Source organism: Triplophysa dalaica, chromosome 1 (assembly GCF_015846415.1).
Source record: "Triplophysa dalaica isolate WHDGS20190420 chromosome 1, ASM1584641v1, whole genome shotgun sequence".
NCBI lineage: Eukaryota > Metazoa > Chordata > Actinopteri > Cypriniformes > Nemacheilidae > Triplophysa > Triplophysa dalaica.
In genome coordinates this window covers 14,483,996-14,501,410 of record NC_079542.1, presented here as the reverse complement: position 1 = coordinate 14,501,410, position 17,415 = coordinate 14,483,996, and the positions used below count along the sequence as shown (strand labels likewise).

Here is a 17,415-nt window from a genome sequence, read left to right as displayed (position 1 = left end):
CAGGCCCGAGAATCGGGGTCTCGCGTGTGAACATTCCCAGGGAGTCGAACGCGAACACAATACAATGGCATTTGATTCATTGTGAGAAGACTGGATAGACACAAAGAGAGCGACACAGACAGAGAACTCATTACAGACACAATGGCACACTTTACCAGAGCAAAATATACCTCTGTGTGCGATCACAGATAGAGCCAACACCAGACACTTGCTGCCTGAGACTGATAATAACACACACTGCCAACCCTGTAGAGTGAACGTGTGTGTGTGTGCACAGTGATTATCCTGTCTCAGTGACATAAAAAATGGTGTCTATTCACAGCTAGTATGAGTGACTCACAGATTGGGTCCCTCTGTGAGAAACTTGCGAATTGGCTCTCCTGATCTATGAGGGTCACTAGGATGTATTTTTAACTGAACGTGTGGAGTTTCATGCTTAGTAAGAGTGAATACGCATGTCACTCATTGGCAAAATGATAAATTAGAACGGATTACTTTGTTTAATAAATATATATCTCTCACAAAAAGGCTGAGCGCAGTCAACACCTTTTGTTAACTACTCAAGAGCGACCCAGAGGATATATCCCCGAGATATGCTACATACTTATTTGGTGTATGATACAATCCTGAGTCATATTGATATCCCCATTTACCAGTGATGACTTTCATTGCCATAATTGCTATTTATAATGTAAGTTCAGAAGAACTGAGACACATACCTGTGTTCTCAACTGTTTGGTTGACTGATTTGGAACAACTTGAGGGTAAAAGATGACATCATTTTTTAACTGTTCCTTTAATTGCACAGTTAGTGACAAAAAGAGCCCAAACATTTCAATCTCTGGATTATTACATGGCAAGACTCACATTTGTAGCACATTTGATCATTGTAGTTCTCCAAACTTTGTCCGATCAACTGCCAGCAAAAACATATTTAACTATAACATAGCCACTGTATCAATAGAAAGCTCACTGTGTTCAAATTTTGATGATTCTCTTTTTTATCGGATACTTTGTCCTTTTGTAAAGCATGCCGCATCAATGCAATCTGAAGGCTTTCTGCACACATTAAGATTGACATGTGCTTGCCAACATGTACACCTCTAGGCTGAGATGCTCAAACATGCCCACAACCCAAGAACCGCTGGACCCATAGGCCATTTACAGTACATCAATAACCTGACAGGCTGAAATTCACATGACCCACGCGCACCCACAATCTCCCGCGTGGAGGATTAGATGCAGCCGTATTGACTTGGAGGCATTTACACACAGACTTGTTCATATCAAAATTATGCTTTCCTTTAGTGACCTTCAGCTAATTTTATTTATTATTGCCTAGACTATCTTTGCATATGTATACAGTTTTGTCTCTATTTCATTTTATTTATTTAATTGTATTCAGTTTATATATTTAACAATAATAAAGAGGACTGTATGTTTCTTGTAATTTTTAAAGGGGTCATTTGACGAAGCTAAATCGAAAACTATTGTTTGCTTTAGAAGTAATACAATGTGTATACACGATTAAAGGTTAAAAAACGCTGTTCTTTTCCACATACCATGCATGTTTGTAACTCCGCTTTGTTCCACCTCTCTGAAACGAGCTGATATTTTACAAAACTCATCGCTCTGAAAAGCGAGCTGTGATTGGTGGTATGATTGGCCAGTTCACTAATGCGTAATGATTGGTTGAATACTGCACGAAAATGTAACGCCTCTTACCATATTTGGAACATCAGGTTCCAAAGCAATTGTACTGACAGGTACACCCACCTTACTTACCTCTACATTTGGGCGGCCTTAGTCAAATCGTGTTACGAACTGACATTTATTCCCCAGGGTGTGGTTACACGAGGCGTTTCAGGCAGGTATGGGTGAGCATTCCCTTCTAGATAAAATACATCTTTTGTTCCGACAATTACATTTTTGCAATTTTACGTGTCTTATACATGCATGGGCAACTTATAACACACCAAAGACAAAGAAAAACATGTATTTCCGGCGAATCACCCCTTTAATGGCTTCCAAGAGTAATGGCACTTGTTTTACAACCAACCAAACAATCATTGATCTAAATTCAAATGAATTTTAAACTGTGAAAATTGTGCCAATATGCTGTAGCTTTAATAGGCTAGTTGGATGGTAGAGATGAAGCAGCAGATTTTGATAAATCCTTCTTTGTAGATATGGCACAGATGCATTTTTCGAACCAAAAACATTTGGATCCAAGGATGCTCCTACATGAGTTGTGTCCTAGCCCCCTGCAGACATGTAAATGTCAGAGAACACCTCAGCACCTCCGTACTAAAACTGGTTCTTCATATTGGACATGGGACCGACGTTGAAGAGAAGAAATAGAAAAAGAAATCTGTCTTTGCTCAATATTGCGGTGCTCTTACAGACATGCAAATGGAAAGGTCCGCAGAGATGGAACAATTCTCATCCTCTTCAAACGCGGTTTTCAGAGGCAGTAAAGGTTGCCCTCTCTTATCTGCTAAAGCTACTTCAATTACAAGCTGTCATGGGGGGGGGGTAAAGCGATGAAGATAGAATGCAGAGAGAGGGCGTGCGAGACAGAGAGAGATAACACACTTTCATTTAGCGCACATTTAGGCTATTATCACCGTACATTATATTGATCAGCCAATGCTTTCTGTATTTTCAGAAAGAAAGAAAAAACGAATGTAAGTAACTTGCCATTTTCATGAGGGGTCACATGAGTATGGGAATCATACTGTGTAACAACTTAAGCAACACAGCTCCACATACCATGTCAAATGTTATGCATAAACATTTCAACAGTGTTGCTTTCCAACCCATATGCAACCCTGGACGACAAAACCAGTCTTATGGGTAACTTTTTCGAAATTGAGATACTTACATCATCTGAAAGCTGAATAAACAAGCTTTCTAGATAGGATAGGAAAGTATCTGGCGGAGATACAACCGCTAACAACTCAGGAATCTGCGCACTGTAGCAGGCCATCCCCTCACAAAACTAGTTCTGATATATTAACGGTAGGAGATAAAAAATTGTCTTTATGGAACATGATCCTTACTTAATATCCTAATGATTTTTGTCATAAAAGAAAAATCAATAATTTTGGCCATACAATATATTTTTGGCTTTTACAAAAAATGTTCCCTTGCTAAATAGACTGGTTTTGTGATCCAGGGTCACATATTTTTCATAAAAATCAAAGCATGTTTGGGTAGCTGCGATACATTTGGATTGTGAGAGTCTCAAAAACAGAGAAAAAAAAATGTTGCGGCCGGGTAATGTAGCACATGTGATATCAGACCTCCTGCCGTCAACACGGCTCACAGCATCAGATGTTGAGGAGAATCTAAGCTGTGCGGTTTCTCTCAGACAGGCGGCGGAAACCATATAACAACTGAATAAAAGAGCAGCGCTAATTGTCACCTGAACGTGTGCATCACTCAATGTGTCTTTAAGCAGTCATGAAAACAAAGAGACAAATATTCCCTCTATACGCTTGCCTTCTCTCTCGCTTTCTTTTTGTCAAATATATAATTGCAGGGCTGAAGAAGAGAGATATGAAGCCAGCATGTTATTTTAATGCAGTGTCAACTCCAATGAAGGTCGTGTAGTGGGAAGCGCTTCCCTGAGCAGAGAGCAATTATGGTTTTCAGCGCGCATAATCAGGAACCCACAGCAGATGGCTTTGAGAGGACGCCAACATCAGAACAGCTCTCCGCTCCTCACACACATGCGCACATGGAGCACAGGCTGGACAGCCACAAGAGATGGACGCAACACAATCACATTTATAGTTACATTAAAGCGTCTCTCAAATACAGGTGCAGGTGTATGGGAAGGTCTTCAATGGAAACATTGCCATACTATAGCTCTGCAAGCCATGATTTCTATTTTTACGTTACTGTATCCAAACGTGCATCTTGCACCTTTCGATACACACTTATATCACATCAAAAGCTTCACACTTATAGTCTGCACGTAAGAAAGCAGAACTTGAAAACAGTCACCTTCCCACACACGCAGACGCAAACTCACAGGTTTAAGCGTGCAAACTCGCACATAACACCCTGGAGGACATGTTGTGTGGGATAATGAGGAACAGATTTGATATGCTGAAAGGACAGAACAAAGCAATTAGCGCCATAGCAGTGTGTGTTGGGCACCCTCTGAGAGAGCCTGAGGGCAGGGCCACACACGGACACGCCCATCTGCTCACATCTTCACCCGCATTCTCACAGTGCACACTCAAGTGTCTGTGTGAGGTCTAGAATGTGTCTAAGATGCTTGATTAGTAGAGTAGTCAACAAATAACAAGTCGATTTATCGACTACATTTTATTCTTATACACTTTAAATTAGTTTATATAAAAAAGAATGAATACAAAGCAGCCAATAAGAGTCCAGCAGATGTAAATTCCTGAAATACTCTTTTTAAAGTTTCCGAGGTTTTTAAGATCTTAAAGAAATGGATGAAAAAATGCCAAGTGTTCAATTTTGTGAATTCTAGTCCAAGGGCTGCTACTTTGAAGACGCTAACAGTTCATTTATTTTTGGATTCTTTTGGTGACATTATAATTCCCACGGTTACAGTTGTGTTATTCCATAGATTTTATGGGTTTAATATTATTCTATAATGTGGGAGAAAAAATTGAAAAAGAATGAGTAAGTGATCCCAAACTTTTGATCGGTAGTGTCCTCTGCTCTGATGTTTGGTGACTTGGACCATTAATCCCTCCTCTTTGTTTCACTCGGAAATACTCTTGTTGCAATACTGATGTCTATGAAGATGTTTAGTTTGATGTGGACGAACAGCTGTTTTTGTATTTACAAAAAACGTACGTATTGCATGTAAAGCAATAAGTTTTGCTGCACATTCACATACACATTTAGACATGTCTTTCACTGTTGAGTTGCATCTTACACGTTTTCTCTTAACCCTCCAGCACCAACAGGTTAAAATAACTCTTATTTTAAAAACAGACCCCTGAATTCTGATTCATTCTATCCTGACTGTAAATGCCTCCTCAGAAATGTGCATCCAATCAAGGTCAAAATAAACGGACTCTCACCCAGTCCTACATACTGTAATAAGAAACCATTAGCCAACCATTCATTTAAGCAACCCACCAGCTAGTCGATCTGAAAAAAGATCATTTTGAACATCCCTAGTGAAGTCACAATCATTGGTTGTGTTTCAATTAGCTCAACAGACAGAAGAGAAAAAGGGGAATAAGAGCAATGCTGGACTATTAGATCACAGAGACCTACAGATGCGTGAGAGGAAAGTTACGGCTGAAAATATAACAAGCTGAAATGAAAAGAATGCAGGATCTCACCTTCTCCTTCCAGTGCAGTATCCCGATGATGACGAGAATAAAGACGCACACGCCAATCAATGCTATTGCAGTCAGTAAGACTATATTACTGGGGGTTAGGTACAGCTTTGCACTCCAGCTGCACAGATACGAAACAGGAAAAAGACAGACAATTCAAAAGTTTAGTAACAGCAACAAACGCTCAGAGCATTGTTTTTATGTTCTGTGAACGTCATTCTGAAATGAAATCTGAAAAAGCACAAGAAGATTTTACACGGAGCAAACCTGCGTTAATACTCAAACAACAGTGACATGTGGAGTTTACTTCGCTTAGGAAAAACTCGTATTAGCACAGCGTACCTTCACGCAGAAGCTTTAATATGATGCCTCAAAGTGCCCGAAAAAGCTAAATATAATCAGTTCTGACGTGCTCACTGACAATCTGAAGCATCAGGACATCAAGATGAGCCGCTTTAGAAAATAATAGACGGAGAGCGAGTGAGAGAGCTCAAACGCTCTCCATTTACTGGAGAGAAGAGAGCGAGACGCACTTGGTTTATCATTATAAATTGTTTGAAAGAAAAACGGCAGCTGAAGAAGCCGGAGTGGATGGAGTCTCTGGGGAATTGTGGGAAATCGAGTGAGCTGCTCAAATATTTATGCTAAAGAGTGGCGGACAGCTTCATTAAGATACATTTCGTCGGCGCTGGTAAACACATTAAATATTTATGCCCGAGGAAACACCTTCTCACGGTCCTGATTAACTCATGTGATGGATGCCAAACTGCTTTTAATTACTCTGACAGGTTTATCATTATTTGCTTGTCGGTGGTGGATTTGGATCTCTGGTGCTTGATTGATATTGATAATAAATGAGGGAACTCTTTGTGCGGTGTACTTGAGAAATCATAAATAATGTCTGAAGAAAACAGATCTGATATTTGAGTCTGTGTGTGTGGGTGGGAGTACCTGCGAGGGTCATTCTGTGGGTATGGTATTACAATGAGCTGGGAGTTGGGAATGATAGCGGTCCACTCCTGTTTCCTCATGTCCTACAAGAGAAAACGAGAGAGTAAATAAATGATATGGAAAGAGAGAGACAGCGAGAGCGAAAATAACAATATAACAATCAATGTTATGGATATTACAGCACATCCCATTTCAGAAGCTATTCTTTGGCAAATACAGTATGTACTATAAATGATCTACTGTCTCGTTGAAAGACCAAGGATTTGCAAGAGATTGTATTGTTGTACAATTGAACAGTATTGAACCCTTTCTTAAGGAGGAGAGGGCATGTTTAATACACGCCCATCTACAGCTATTGCATAATGGCTGATACACTATATCAACATCAACAGTCATCCAGCTAGGCATACAATAACAGTGTTTAAAGGGATAGTTCACCCAAACTGAAAAAATCTGTCATAATTCACTCATCCTCTTGTCATTCCAAACCTGTATGACTTGCTTTCTTTAGCAGAATACAAAACAAGGTATTTTGAAGAATGTTGGTAACCAAACAACATTGGACCCCATTGACTTCCATTGTATGGACACAAAACATGTTTATTCAGAGAAATTTCTCAAAATATCATCTTTTGTGTTCCATTTACAGGAATTAAACAAGATGAGGGTAAAAAAAGGATCACATCATTTTTGACTGTACCATCCCCTGAACTAAGCTTTTGCAAGTTAGAGGGAGAGCTAGGCTTCAGGTACAGCTATTGCCGAACGTTCAACACAAAGTAAATCTGCTGTGCTATTACTCAAAGCGATCAAGACAGATGAATCTAGAGAGTTCAGCATCACTTTAAAGTGCAGATGGGTGGGTGGAGGAGCCATGTGAAGGCAGGTGATCAAAGCTACACTAATACAAGTTTTAAAAATATCTATAAAGATCCGCTGCTGTGGCTCGGCTACCCTGCTTACCTCAAACTGTCTGCATCCCAATCGAATCCCTCAACCGCTAACCCTGTTTGATTCCACGCATGAAGTCTACTTTAAATTATGTACATTCTAATGCAGCAGAAGCGTATGGCCAATTTGTTAAATATTTACTTGAGAAACTAATACAAATTAAGCCGCAACAAAACTAAAGAACCAGCCTGGCAGAAATGAGCGAGCAACTGAAAACATCTTTTCAGTCATAAGCATTCCACTTGCAGTAAATTGCATGGGTTTTAGTGCATCCTGCTGCTAATAAGCCTGCAAACACGAAGCAGCATCAATAGTTGTCTATTCCCCCAGCTGTTTGCAAAGAAGTTCATTAGAGGAGAGGAAGTCTCTGGGAGCTTTAATGTATTATGAAGACTCTACCTCTATCAATTACAAAGGTAATTTTCCCTCTTCAACTTGTTTCTCGACAGCAATTAGTAGAAAACGTTAAATCTGTCTTTTGGAGGGAATCCTCCAGGGGTACAGATTTTAATTTCCGACAACACATTTATCATAACGCTACGAAAGCAATATGCGCGCACACACAAGCTCAGTTAAAGAAGCGTGTGGGGTCTTGCTCTGCTGTGGTTATTTTAAGCAAGAGTTTTTAGTGAGTTTGGATGAGGCTTGCAAATGAAATGGATGTGGTGGTATTTGGTCCTCATGTGGAGAGTTAAGCCTCTGCCTACTGCTGAGGTCAACCGTGGGCACAGGCCGTGAGAGAAAGTTCTGTCACAGTCAGAGACCCTCTACTGCTGTTCTGAGATCAGCTCAGGGACCCACGCGTTTAGCCTTTGCGATTATGCAATGCAGAGAAATTGATGGACCTTTTTATAATGTAGAAAAACAACAACGGCTGTCACAATATCAGGTTTTCATTACAAGATTATCGTGCCGATAATGATATCGCATTATCTATTCAAATTAAACGTAAGGCTGTTAGTGAGATTCATCTTCAGTTTTGTTTATTTTGAGTTCTCTCTTTGTTGGCCAATGAACCATACTTAAAATATAAATGTATATGGACTCAAAGAGAGTGTTTGCACTATTTTAGCTTTTAGGGTAAAACTACTTGATGTCACAGTGTTTAGACTAGATGGGTTTGTTGTCGTGCCGCATCCAGGGTGGACAAAATGTAAAACTACAATGGGATTTATTGTCTTTTGTCATGCCGCGTCGTGTCCAAGTGGCATTATTTATGATATTATCATGATGTGTAGTATCAACACTACATACCAATAAAATACCATACTGTCAATACTATTATATTGTACTTGACTTCACTAAAGAAAATAGAAAACTTCATGATAAATTTACTCATTTACTGTCATTTTTCTTATTGCAGAACTGATGATCCAATGCAACTTTTTGACAGTCAAAATATTAACGTTTACTTTTCAAGCCTAAAGTCACCATGAAATGAAAAATGTAATTCTAATTCTTATTGTTTATGAATGATAAATGATGTGCAGGGAACCCTTTTTTTATTCACTACACTTAAGATATTAAAATTAACAATGTACTCGACTGCCGTTACAATGAATGGCGAGGATTGCAACGCTTAATATGGCCGCTCTAGCGTAGGAAATCCCGCCTTCCAGTAAAATGAGCTAATCTATGGAAGCATATGTGTTGCAAAATTCAATTTGCAATATAATATGCAAAATGGCAATGCAATTGTGTATCTAAATAAACTAGCGATGCATGCTCCGCCTTCACGCAATGACGCTGTTCCGGGGTGGGGGCGTGGTCAGCTAGAAATGCATTGTCAAGTCCACGTTGAATTTTGCAACACTCAACGTGCTGTGTGTAAATGAAAATGCAATCCCAAATGTTCAACGTTCAACATGTTAATGTTAATGCATTTAGGGAAAATGACATTAGAATTTTCTTTTTGCTACAGTTTTGCTTGACTATCTTAAACATATATAATCAATCCCGGGAATACCTTTTCATTTTAATTTTGCAACTTAAAGAGCTTTAAAAATATCCATTTAAATAACATTAAAACTAGTGTAGGAACTGACAAATGTAATTGATATAATTGAATTTTTATTTTCATTTTGCACTTAATGTTGCACATACGTTATTTGAAATGTATATTTAGATACACAATTGCATTGTCAATTTAAATACTGCATTGTCATTTTTCATATTGCATTGCCATTTTGAATATTGCATTTCCATTTTGCATATTACATTGCAAATTGAATTTTGCAACACATATGCTTCCATACCAATCGTCAAATTAATAAAGACTAATGATTCTCTGGGGCGGGGTTGTCGTGAGGTGCTTGCCAGCCTGTGCGGAGGCACAGTAGTAGAGGCGACCTCGAAAAAGATGATTCGTATCGCAATTAAAGCTCATGTCCTGTCATGGAAATATGCTGTTTAATTGCCATTTTCGCAAATGATTTTAGAAATATCTGCCTTCCACTCATCAAATAGATGTTGACTGTGGACTGTCTTTGATGTAAATAGGTGCCCAGAGGCATTGCAAACATGGCCACCGAGTGGCACGACTTCCGTCAAAGCACTTTGGTTATACACCATTGCAACTTTGCAAGTTGACTTTAAATAATGTGAAATAAAAACATTGAATATCTGTGTGTGGTGAAATGATACTGTGTTATATCCCTTCATCTATGCAATGTGTTTTCCTAAACATTCTTTTGACTTGACAACCAGAGTAGTACTGAAGCATCTCAAGATTAGAGATACGAAAGCGACAGAGAAAACTAAACTGAGCTTTTGCATCTACACCAGAGTTCAGAGCCCAAACCTCAGCTACAGTATCAGTATGAGTATACTTTACAGAAACATTCGTCTGTGCCACAAAATCAACCACATATGCAGAGCCTTTTTTAGAAAACACTCTTCTGCTCTCATTCCCTTTTGTTTTTGTAGGGTACAAAAAGACAACACGGCAAATTGCTGTACTGTATGTGTGCTTTGCCCATCCACGAGATCTGTAAACGTGTGTATGTATGAGCGTGTATCTGTGCGTGAATATATGTGTTGGTAAATCAAATCTGCAATTCTAATCGCTGTTTAATAAAGACCTCTGTTTAGCTCACTGACAGCAGAGGAAGTCGACGTCTTACATTTCAATGAGCAGCACCGGAGGAATTTTAGAGGAAGTGGTGGGAAGGAGAGAGTCTGGGGGAGATTTCAATTCAAGGCAAAATGAGGGAAAAACAAACAACAATAACAATCATTTCTTCCAAACTTCTTTTATTTTGGAAATGAAATGACCTTGATGTTGCTAGTTAATCTACAAAAGGTGTAATAGCTGATGTGGATGTCTATAATCAGCTGTTAATCAGGCATATATATACAGCATGTAAGAAACAAGCTTTTTCCTCCTCTCAGACACAGTAAGAGCGAGCAGGTAGAAATAAACCAGGCCATCTGCATGCTCTTCCCCTCCTGGGGCTTGTCTGCTCATGATTCCCACCACTCTCCCTCCATATGCTGTGAGCATGTGTGAGAATGTATGTCTGTACCTTCACTCCAAGGGGCCGGGGGATGCCCACAAACAGGTGATCCAGGAAGTTGGCACTGCGCCCCAGACCCAGCACTGTGTAGGGCAGCTGGAGAGAGAGATGAGACGACTGGCTGAGCTGCCCGGCTGCAGACAGAGAGACAAAAGGAGAGAGAGAGAGAGGTGGAATTGTAGAAGTGGAGATAGTAAGATTGAGGGTGGAGGAGTAAAAGGTAAGTGGGTGAACAGCAAAGTGTGAGGGGGAGGGAAAAGTTGTGCAGAGAAAATAGGAACAGTACATGAACAGGTGTGAGAGGAGGAGGAGTAGATGGAGGAGAAGGGAGCAGAACAAAGACTTGCCATTAGTGTTATTCATAAACAACCTTAATAAAAATGCTACATCATTTGTATAAGTTACATCAACTTTTTGAAATGACTTGTGAAGTCAATTTGATTGTACTTAAAGGAAGAGTTCACCCAAAATTAAAATTCTGTCTTCATTTTCTCACCCATTTGTTCCAAATCTCGATAAACGTATTTGTTCTGATGAACAGAGAGAAAGATATTTGGAAAATGTGCTTTATAATTTTCTTTAATTGTTGAATACAAAAGAAGATATTTTGAGGAATGTAGGAAAACAAATAGTTCAGGGGCACTTTGACTAGCATTGTAATTTTTTTATATTTATACAGAATTTAAACAACTCGATGCTGAGTAAATGATAACAAGATTTTCCTTTTTGGGAAAACTGTCCTTTTAAAAACTCAAGGCAGCATTTTCTTTCTGGATCAAATGGTCCAAAATGTGAATAAAAATCTTTTTCAGCCGAAAGTTTAAAGATAGAAGTAACAAGGATTTATAAGTACACGGGGCCAGTAAATGATGCTTTGGTTTGGTAGAAGGCCATCTGTGCTGGATAAAACTAAAGCTATGTCTGAGGTCTTACTCTAGGCATCAGAGTTTACAACACAAGCACACTTGAAATCGATCTGAACTATCAGTTGGTCCACTTTATGTGTCCTGTTGAAACACACTCCATCTGGGGAACAGTCAGTTTGTAAGAAATGCCAGGACTGTCATAATTAAGGAACAATGAGATGTGCGTAAGCTTATTTCCCATTATAGCAAAGAGGAAAAAGAGAGAGAGAGAGTGGACTGTGCGCTTATAACGTCCATATTGGCACATATTAACGGTACTGAAATTCTGGATGTGATTTGTGAAGCCATTAGACCAAATGATGAAAAATGTAAAAAGAGTGAATTTCTCTGTCCAGGAAAGGACTCCTTAGATAAAACAAGACCAGTTCAGTCCTGGTCCTTTGGACATGCTACTAAATGTAGACAATGCCAATATTACTGAAGGTTCTGAATGATCCAAAGAAGTCATTTGCATCAATTCAAATACTCTCTCTCTCTGGTCAGTGGTCAGTGTGCTTCTTGACCAAATGTCCAATTCTGATAAGATGTCAGTGTTACACTAGGTTTGCCCAAAGTGAATATAATTAATCAGTGCAAAAATGAGGTATGTGTCAAAGTATCTACACTTTCCGCCTTGTTGTTTACTGTGACGAGCAAGGCGGGACGAGAGCCGTGAGGGAATGACGCGGGGCCGGTGACGCGAGTGATAATGAGTGTCAGCTGCGCGTTGCACTGGCTCTGTATCTATCACGGTGGAGATCGGAAGCATAAAAGTATGAGCTGCAGAGTGTCAGACGAGAGATGACCGGGCCCAGACATGTTTAAGTTTGTTTTCATGTTCTTATGGCCGGCAGTCGACCGTGAGGTGGCTGCCGGCCTTTTACTTACGTCTTATTGTTTGTTTATTTTTTATTGAACTTTATTGCATGTTCGCCGGTTCCCGCCTCCTTACTTCCCTACTTTGAACTGTATTACATTTACACATGACCAAATATACTTGCCACTATGTCAATTAACAACAATACTTACATGCAAAACGAATGTTTACCTGAACAATTACTTCATGTAGCCAAAGGCAGCAATAAATGTCATTGTTTTCATTCAGCTTTCATAATACGTTCCCCACATCAGACATGCACATGGTTCAATAGTGTAGGTCCTCAGAACCAGGATGGTTTCATTTCATTTCATTAAAGTATTTAACTGTGAGCTTGATAGCATTTTAGTTTTTTCTGCGGTATCATATTTTCTTCTAAGAAAACTGAGATGTCACTGATATTGTCTAGTGAGATGTTGATATTGTGATATCCCAGTATGGTTTCATAATCTTCTGTAGAATATTTTATCTTCTTAGTTCAGTGCACTGCAATCAATCAAACGTTGATATAACTTTCACTGTGTTCTTCAGCGAAAAAACACAACTCAACTGAAGAAAAGCCACATTACTATGTGCTTTGTGTATTTGTAAACAGATACAAACACTCTCTTGCTATAGTGTAAGAATGTTTGGCTAGAGCCTGGTTGGTCGACCAAAACACCAAAACAACAATGTTTGCAGAGTGATATGTTGCCCATACAAATAAGCGTGTCCAAACCTTCTCTTGGGACACAAAGAGGATTCAGCCAAATATATGCAGAGGTACGATACAAGCTAATAGAGCTGTGGCTTTCCTCCTACACGCACACCCACTCACACACTCACTCAACTACACTCCCTACAAGTGTAAGGGCACACATTCTCTCAAAATCTACAGCTGTACTACCATTTAGGTAGAGTATGCACTCTAATGCACTCTTAAGCAGAGAGAGAGAGAGAGAGAGAGAGAGACAGAGAGAATCTGGCAGGCGGAAAGCAATTTTGAGAGCGAGTGAGAAAAAGGACAAATGGCTGACCAGTGTACCTGTCTCTAACCTTACAAATACTCGCTATCCGCAATACACACTTCATAAATAGACTGTAAGAAATACAATACATTGCATTAGAAGCAAACACAGAGTGAAAGCAGATTTTACTGTTCACGCACACACACACAGTCATCCTAAACCCAACAGCCCAGATCATCTCCCCAAGCAAACCTGTTTGTTAAATGATCTTGGGTCTAGCGTCGCTATAGAAACCATTCTTTGCCCTGTCGATTGGGCGTTTGTGGAGCGATAAAAGGAACAAATGGTGGCGATGCTGCCTGGGCCTGAGGGATTAGAGAGGTTAGAGAGAAACAGCCGCTTGGTGAGCCACAGAGTCAAAATGGCGGCCTGATCCAGACACTGATTTGTGTGTAGCGACACGTGTCTGCTATGAGGGAGATAAGTAGAGGCTACCAGAGAGCCCCGGCAGCATTTCCCATCTTATCACGCCACCGTCACGCAAAACAGCAGACTGAAAACGTGGCCACTTAAACCAGAATGAAATAAGGGACATGGGGGACGGAAGATAAACAATTTGAGCGACTAAATGACATGAAATGATTAAATATTCACAAACAATCTTTTGTACTTGATTTCTCCCCCAAATTTCAGTCATTCTCTGATTGCAATTTTGACAAAACTGTTTAAATGATCCTAAGTCCCGAAAGGGCAAGAAATATATATTTTCGGAATCATTTTATTTCCACGCAAATTTTGCAGCAAAAACATCTGACTTTGTGCTAACAGGCGTTCACTTGATTTTAAAGTCAAATGTTTTCTGTTTACAGATAATCTGCTACTGCTGTTTCTCACCATGGAGCCTTTAGAAGCTTCTTGACCTCAAAACACAAAAATAACCCTTTTTCAACACGACCAAACAGCCATCAGAAACTCTGCAGGCACAACTGTGCAAAAAATATTCCATTAAATCAGCAAAGCTTTAAACAATGTCTGAAGGGTTAAAATTATAATCAGTTTTAATAAAAACACCCATAACAGGCCAATACAATCCAAACTCAACTAAACCAAAGTGACATACAGAGCCCTGAAAGCCCTAAATTACCAACAGATAACACCTACAGCCAGATTTACCAACATCTTAACGGCAACATAAACGCCCCTTTTGGCATAAAAAAATGTATGTCTTTATTTACTAAGGACACGCAGTGAAAATTAGCACTGAAATGAAGTGGACACAGCTGTTTTGCTACTGACCTCAATGCATATGCAAACTTTATGGGAGGAGAGTACTTAAATGAATTAAGCAAAGAGATTTACTAAGGTTTACGCAGATCATTGTACTGCTAGTTGCGGCTTTATTTAACGGCCCAAAAAGCATGTCTTAAACCCGCCGCTAATTTGAGCTGCTATTAGTAGATTGCGTTGGTCATTATGGGAATAAGATATTGCGCCTGTCATTTTTTATGTGTGTTTTATTAGTCAGTAACCTGCAGAAATTTCCACTCCCTTTTGCCCTTTTTTGACATTTGAAATACATGTTTAGTAAATCTGCATAGCCACAATGTAATTGTATTAACAGCACACTAAAGAACATCACTTAACATTGTACAAAAGTTTCCAAATTTTAATTGAAAAATTGGAAAAACAAAACAAAACAATATACTATTTTAGAATTTTCATATAAAATAAAAGTAATATACAGTTGTGTTCAAAATTATTCAACCCCCAATTCTGTAAATGGTTTTAGGGAATTTAGTGTACATTTGTAATTGTATTCAGAATGAAATCCTACAAGGACTTCTTAAAGAACCATATGCAACTAACATGACATCAATTAGTTTTGTAATACAGTAGTAAATGTAATTATTCAACCCCTTAAAGACTACCACTCTGAAGAACAGAGGTTCAATGAAGTGTTTTCAATCAGGTATTGAAAACACCTGTGGATATCAGGGAGCAGCAATAAAGCCTAATAAGCACCAATTAGGCAGCTTTAAAATGACTGTGATACTCAGCTCCTTCTAGACATTTACTGGTGTGGTTACAAACATGGTGAGGTCAAGAGAATGGTCCAGGAAGACAAGAGAACAGGTGATTACTCTTCACAGGAAGGGCAATGGCTATAAGAAGATTGCAAAGATGTAAAACATACCAAGAGACACCATAGGAAGCATCATTCGCAAATTCAAGGCAAAGGGCACTGTTGAAACGCTACCTGGTCGTGGCAGAAAGAAGATGCTGACTTTGACTGCTGTGCGCTACCTGAAGCGTAGAGTGGAGAAAAGTCCCTGTGTGACTGCTTAGGAACTGAGAAAAGATTTGTCAGATGTGGGTACTGAAGTTTCTGCTCAGACAATACGGCGCACCCTGCGTAATGAAGGCCTCCATGCCAGAACTCCCAGGCGCACCCCCTTGATGCCCCCAAAGAATAAGAAGAGTCGACTGCAGTATGCCAAAAGTCATGTGGACAAACCACAGAAGTTTTGGGATAGTGTTCTTTGGACTGATGAAACAAAATTAGAACTGTTTGGGCCCATGGATCAACGCTATGTTTGAACCAGGCCTATGAAGAAAAGAACACCTTACCTACTGTGAAGCATGGCGGGGGGCCAATCATTCTTTGGGGCTGTTTTGCTTCTGCAGGTACTGGGAAGCTTCAGCGTGTGCAAGGTACCATGAATTCTCTTCAGTACCAGGAGATATTGGATGACAATGTGATGCAGTCCGTCACAAACCTGAGGCTTGGAAGACGTTGGACCTTTCAACAGGACAAAAATCCCAAGCATACCTCCAAGTCCACTAGAGCATGGTTGCAGATTAAAGGCTGGAACATTTTGAAGTGGCCATCGCAGTCACCAGACTTAAATCCGATTGAGAACCTCTGGTGGGACTTAAAGAAAGCAGTTGCAGTGCGCAAGCCTAAGAATGTGACTGAACTGGAGGCTTTTGCCCATGATGAATGGGCGAAGATACCCGTAGATCGCTGCAAGACACTTGTGTCAAGCTATGCTTCACGTTTAAAAGCTGTTATAACTGTAAAAGGATGTTTTACTAAGTACTAAGATTGAATGTCACTTGGGGGTTGAATAAAACTGATAATGATGTGAGCTCAGAAAAGACATTTGTGGTTATTTCATTATAAATGTTATGTTATATTTGTCTGACCTACACGTGCCTCTTTGATTTAATTGTAAGCAGGATGACTGAATGATCATAATCAATGTCAAACCGACCAAAATAATCAATTTCAGTGGGGGTTGAATAATTTTGAACACAGCTGTAGATATATATATACATATATAATTTGATGGGCTATGCTAAAAGCTCTTTTTTTAGATCTGATATGATGAAATTAATGCTTTTATGAAACATAAATTAAATGAGCTGCATTAAATTATGTTGTAAAAAGCCAATATACACGCTCTTGGGACTTATAGCTTTTGTACACACTCCTGTACATAATAATAATATTCTAGACCTCTCACTGTATATTTGTATTGATTACTGTAATGATTACAAATGCATGGCCAACATATAACCTACTTTATTGGACCAATAATGCTGCACTGAATCTTCAGTCTTGTCACAGCTAAAGAGAGAGCGAGAGACAGCGATGTAATTATAGAAGAAAGACCTGCATCAGGTCAAACCTCTCTCTTTCTTCTCTCTTTCTTCAGCTTTGCAAGTATGCAATAAAAATAATGAAATAACTTCATGTTGTCCTATAGCAGAAACAAGATTTTCAGATCAATTACAGAGAAAACAGCTTCAAAAGTAAGGTCATTATCAGTATAGTTCTCCAGAGCCATTGCTCTTCATAGGGAGAAAGCAGATGATACGGTATGTGTGATGATGAGTGTAAACGCTCTCGCTTTGTGATTTTGATGGATT

General features: G+C 39.3%; 1 protein-coding gene across 1 annotated transcript in view; it reads right to left on the bottom strand.

The window, feature by feature from the left end:
- itfg1 (integrin alpha FG-GAP repeat containing 1) overlaps window positions 1-17,415 on the bottom strand; it is a 116,288-nt gene that overhangs the window by 1,618 nt on the left and 97,255 nt on the right. The window contains exons 15-17 of the mRNA XM_056756821.1: window positions 10,763-10,887; window positions 6,288-6,370; window positions 5,340-5,457 (exon numbers count right to left, since the gene is read on the bottom strand). Coding sequence (XP_056612799.1) covers window positions 5,340-5,457; window positions 6,288-6,370; window positions 10,763-10,887 — 326 coding nt within the window. The remainder of the gene's footprint in view (window positions 1-5,339; window positions 5,458-6,287; window positions 6,371-10,762; window positions 10,888-17,415) is intronic.